A 5,917-nucleotide genomic window follows, 5' to 3' on the forward strand; every position below is an offset into this window, starting at 1 on the left:
GTCCTGCCTCAGCCTCCCAAGTAGCTAGAACTACAGGCACCTGCTACCATGCCTGGCTAATTTTTTGTATTATTTTTAGTAGAGACAGGGTTTCATTAGTCCAGGATGGTCTTGATTTAATGACCTCGTGATCCACCTGCCTCAGCCTCCCAAAGTGCTGGGATTACAGGCATGAGCTACCACAACCAGCCGAAAAAGTAACTTTTTAATCCCTTTCAAAGTCTTCTAAAGGCAGCAAAATTGCTAAGGGAGGAGTATCTACTGACCTCCATCTTCCTTCAGCTTTTCACTATGAGCCATAGATTTTCTTTGTCAGAAAGTGTCCTTTGTATGTTTAAAAGCCCCTGAGAAAATGATAGCCACTTGGTAGGTTTGGGCCGGTAGCATCACCCCTGAGATAATTTTAGCTGAGATCACAGTCCTCCATGACTCATAGATGCCAAGCTCGTAAAACCATTGTAATCATCAATTAGCCTCTACAGACACAACCCTTGTAATGCTGTACTGAAAATGCTCACGGGCTACTTTAGAATGTGACTATTATTCCGAAAACAGCTTCTCAACCCTAAAGACTCAAGCAAAGTTCAGATCCAGGAGAAAAGAGGACACTTTTTGCTACTGGTACAATAAAAAGACTATAAGTCACTTAGTTTTTAGACATGGCAGGAAAGAAGGAATTCAAGACTTAGGTAATTACGTGACTTGAGGAAAGAAAGGTATCTGCTTAGATGGGATGACAATGTTTACTGTTAAAGAACTCTTAACTAAAAGTCATCTCATTCTTTAGCATATTTGAGAAAACAGCTGATGGACACAGACTGAGGTAGAAAAAACTGCCAAGAGCAAACATTAGCGTCACAAGAATAAATATGAAAGGCTCGCCAAACACCTGTGAGTTCATTCTGAGGTGTTACCACTTAAAGACTCATGAGTCTCCTAGGAGTTAGGCAATTTTTTTTTTTCTTCAGGTTATCCAGAGGCCTCTGACCATGTTTAAATACTCACCTTTAAAATCCATGTTTAAGTACTTATTGGTTTAGTCAAGGATTTGACACTTGACTTTGAATAAAACCCCTTAGCCAACCCTATTCTAGATGTAAACACTCATACTGCTGCATGCCCTCAAGAGCTTTCCCAAAGTAGCTCACTTTTCAAAAAATAACTAAAAGATTAAGTTGGAAGACTTAAGACAGCATGGAAAAGCCTTAATTTTTGACAAGGGGATGAGTCTGAAGTTGGTCCCCACAGTGACTCCAGATCTATTTGTTTCCATAAGCAAATCCATTAGCATATATACACACACGAGTTTCATAGAATCTGTTTCTTTCCTGGCTGCATTCTTTAGGCAAATCAACTTAATAAGGGCACTGAGGATTATTCTCCTTCAAGCTACTGACCTGGTAACCTTGGAAGAAGTTAAGAATTTCCTTAACTCCAGTATTGTAGGCCAGGCCCTGCATTCTGACCACCGTGCCAGGCTGTGGAGGGACACCGCTAAGATTAGCAGCTGTAGGGAAGTAGCCAAGACTATTAGGCGAACCTGGGGGGCTAAAGGAAGAGAAAGCACAGTGAACCAATAGGAATAGACAATGTTGAATACTTACTATAAAAACATTAGTTACTTAAGGAAACAGAATTTCTCAAGGCAACCTTTCTTATACTTCTCAGAGCTGTCTTTCCTAAGACAGGTGAAAACACCATAGCAGTTCTGTCTCACGTTACCACGAAAGCCAAAAGTTGAAAGGCAGTGAGATTAGCGCTTAGTGCAGAATTACATACAGGGCTTCCTCACATCCCTGAGATTCTTAAGAGGAGAGGAAGGACAGAAGTAAGCCTCATGTCAACTCCACCACAAAGCACCACTGCCGAGTCTCAGCTCTCTGATGATTCACAGGCTAGCTACCAGGAACACTAAGGCATGAAGAGGCACGCATACAAAGAACTAATGGGAACCACAGCCACGGAGACCAAAAGTATCCAAAGTGATTGCACCAAAGAATAGACTGTTCTACCCATATGAGCATGAGGAATAGCACAGCAGTACTACAGCGAATCAAAGTGCTAGAGTGCCCATTAGTTATATTTTCTTGCCTTTTAAAAAATGGGGGTGGGGGAAGTTGGAAGGGATACATAAAAAATTAAATCAATCACCATTAACACAAGGGAGAAAATTGATCAATGGGCCTTCAGGTATATCTGCAACCATAACCTCCAAGGAACACCAGCCAAGTGAACACCCAACTTTATGTGACATCTCGAGTCATTACCATATTATGCAATTAGTTTCACCCTGTTCCCACCCAGTCTGTTTTCTACCTAAATTGGTGGCCATTATTAAAAAATTACTTTTATTACACAATTCATATTACATATGCAGTTTAATATAATTAAAACTCATAATTGAAAATATATAGGGAATTTTTAAAAAGTCATTAGCCTAAAGAGTAATACAGACTCGCAACTTACGATTATTAACCTTTATTCATCTTTCTGGGTTGGTAATTGTCCCATTTCAAAGATAAACACATAACAGAAAGGACTAAAAGTCTTTGAGATTATCTAGCATACCTAATCCTACCAGATGGCTTATTGAGAATGGAGTCAGTTGTGCCTCCAGTCCCAGACTCTGTCTCCAATTAGCACAGCTACCTTGAGTAAGTCACTTAATTTCTTCATTTGCTAACTGGGGGGTGATCAGCACTTTCCTAGTTTCACAGAACTGCTCTTCAGCTTCAGTGACTTAACATATCAAATTACTTCATAAACAATAAAAATGCCGTAACATTACTTCATTCTTGCTATTTTCATCACCATCATATTTAATTATTTTAAAAACAATGGGAGCCTGAAACTATTACTTGACATTAAACTGCCCTTAACCTATTATGTTGCTAAAGCAGAGGTCTTTAACTAATTTGCAAGTAAGAATCACCAGGGGAGTTTTTGGGTTGTTTTTTAAACAACTCTCTATTATGAGATACTACCCCAACAAATTAAAAACTAGAAACTCAAGAGAGCAAAACCCAGATACTGATATACATATATTTTAAAGGCTACTAAGTGATCATAATGTGAGATTTTAAGTCAATTTATGGGCAGCTGTGGCTGGGCGCGGTGGCTCAAGCCTGTAATCCCAGCACTTTGGGAGGCCAAGACGGGCAGATCACGAGGTCAGGAGATCAAGACCATCCTGGCTAACACGGTGAAACCCCGTCTCTACTAAAAATAAAAAAAAAAAAACTAGCCGGGCGAGGTGGCGGGCGCCTGTAGTCCTAGCTACTCGGGAGGCTGAGGCAGGAGAATGGCGTAAACTCGGAAGATGGAGCTTGCAGTGAGCTGAGATCCGGCCTCTGCACTCCAGCCTGGGCGACAGAGCGAGACTCCGTCTCAAAAAAAAAAAAAAAATTTATGGGCAACTATGAGACTAGAGAAAGAAGAAATGCTAAACTTTTGGTCTGAGTAGGACATTAGCCACTATTCAGCCATACCTCTTTATTTTCACAGAGGCAGAAACAGAAGCTAAGAGTTTAATAATTTCTCAATGGGTCACATAAGTTACCTCTTGCCAAACTGTAAGAACCACTCAAACTCTTGACTTCTGGTTCATTACTTTCCTCCTATACAACTAGCATTCACTCAAAGATGGTGTTTGCTCAGATAGATAGCAAGTCTAATACTCAAAGACCATCAGGACTTCTGCACAGATTTCATTACTGGTTACTTAGACTTTTCCAGACTAGATATAAAGGGTCATTTTCACAGCATACAACTTACTTTCACAGCTTTGTCCTGCCATATTCTATTCCATTTGCCTAAAGATCTTCTGTAAATTAAGCCTGAGGTCTCTAGTACTCTCAAAATATAATCAAGATAAAACCAGCCAAAGTAAATGTTGCACAACTAGAAATTTAAGGTTATAAATGACAATTATATTCCACATCTAAGGTACCATCTATTCTGATGAGGCTTAAATACAACACAATTTGGATTCTTACCCTTATTTTTCACAACTATGATTACCTGCTGTATACAAGGAACCATAAGAAAAATTTTAAAAGTCATATATCTACCTGACAGGGCATGAGAGTAAGAATTTTTCATCAGCCTAAATTCTAGGCGGGGCACAGTGGCTCATACCTGTGATCCCAGCACTTTGGGAGGCCAAGGCGGGCAGATCACTTGAGGCCAGGAGTTCGAGACCAGCCTAGCCAACATGGTGAAATCCCATCTCCACTAAAAATACAAAAAAAAAAAAAAAAAAGAAAGAAAAAATTAGCCAGGGATGGTAGCTCAGGGAGGCGAAAGCAGGTGATCATTTGAGGCCAGGAATTTGAGACCAGCCTGGCCAACATGGTAAAATCCTGTCTCTAATTAAAACAAAAAAAATAAATTAGGTCGGGTGTAGTGGTTCATGCCCGTAATCCCAGCACTTTGGGAGGGCAAGGTGGGTGGATCACGAGGTCAGGAGATCAAGAACATCCCGGTTAACACAGTGAAACCCCGTCTCTACTAAAAAAAATACAAAATTTAGCCAGGCATGGTGGCGGGTGCCTGTAGTCCCAGCTACTCAGGAGGCTGAGGCAGGACAATGGCGTGAACCTGGGAGACAGAGCTTTCAGTGAGCTGAGATCCAGCCTGGGCGACAGAGTGAGACTCCATCTCAAAAAAAAAAAAAAAAAATTAGCCAGGCATGGTAGCACATGCCTGTGATTCCAGCTGCTTGGGAGGCCGGGACAGAAGACTCACTTGAACCCAGGAGGCAGAGGTTGCAGTGAGCCAAGATTTGCTGCACTCCAGCCTGGGCAACAAAGTGAGACTCTGTTTCAAAACAAAAAAAACCCTAAATTCTAGATTTTAAGGTCCTTTGTGGATGACTGAAATAAGAATCAGCAATAATTTACATTATAAAAATGACAAGATAAAGACAAATATGAACTTATATGTAGAAAAATAAAGAATTTACTAAAAAACTACTAGGTCGAGTAAGCCAGTTCAGCAAGGTTACATAAGATTAATACAGAAAATAAATCAACAGCATTTCTATACACTACAACCACCAAAAATCAAACAATTCTATTCACTATAGCATCAAAAATAGAAAAGCATTTAAAAGTGCAAGACGTGCACACTGAAAACTACAAAACATTGTTAAAAGAAAAAATCATCTAAATAAGTGGAAAGGCAGCCCATGTTCATAAATATAATTTTTTTTTTGAGACTGAGTCTTGCTGTCACGCAGGCTGGAGTGCAGTGGTTCGATCTGAGCTCACTACAACATCCGCCTCTCAGGTTCAAGCAATTCTCATGCCTCAGTCTCCCAAGAACCTGGGATTACAAGCATGTGCCATCACATCCAGCTAATTTTTGTATTTTCAGTAGAGATAGGGTTTCCCATGTTGGCCAGGCTGGTCTCAAACTACTGGTGGCTTCAAGTGATCTGCCCACCTCAGCATCCCAAAGTACTGGGATTACAGGCATGAGCCACCATGCCTGGGCAAGACTTAATATTGTTAAAATGGCCATACCACCAAATTGACCTACAGATACAATGAAATAACTATCAAAATTCCAGCTGTCTTTCGTACAGAAATTGACAAAACTGAACCTAAAATGTATATGGAAATAAAAAGGATCCAGAATAGTCAACAAAGAAAAATTAGGACTTTTTCTTCACAAATTCAAAATGTACTACAAAGCTACAGCAATCACAACAGTATAGTACTAGCATAAGGAGAGGCATATAGACCCACGGAATGCAATTGAGAGAACAGAAATAAACCGTTACACTTATTATCAATTGGTTTTGTTTTTGTCTGTTGAGGGATTTTTTTTGTGGGGGGAGGTTTCACCATGTTAGCCAGGATGGTCTCGATCTCCTGACCTCATGATCTGCCCGCTTCGGACTCCCAAAGTGCCA

The 5,917-nt window shown here is 40.3% G+C and overlaps 1 protein-coding gene across 5 annotated transcripts in view; it reads right to left on the reverse strand.

The window, feature by feature from the left end:
- ESRP1 (epithelial splicing regulatory protein 1) overlaps window positions 1–5,917 on the reverse strand; it is a 73,325-nt gene that overhangs the window by 14,126 nt on the left and 53,282 nt on the right. For 3 of the 5 annotated variants that reach the window (XM_011937016.1, XM_011937015.1, XM_011937014.1), the window contains exon 14: window positions 1,398–1,548. The exons of the other annotated variants lie outside the window; for them this stretch is intronic. In XM_011937016.1, coding sequence (XP_011792406.1) covers window positions 1,398–1,548 — 151 coding nt within the window. The remainder of the gene's footprint in view (window positions 1–1,397; window positions 1,549–5,917) is intronic. 5 annotated transcript variants of the gene reach the window in all.

This window comes from Colobus angolensis, unplaced genomic scaffold, assembly GCF_000951035.1.
Source record: "Colobus angolensis palliatus isolate OR3802 unplaced genomic scaffold, Cang.pa_1.0 Scaffold16, whole genome shotgun sequence".
NCBI lineage: Eukaryota > Metazoa > Chordata > Mammalia > Primates > Cercopithecidae > Colobus > Colobus angolensis.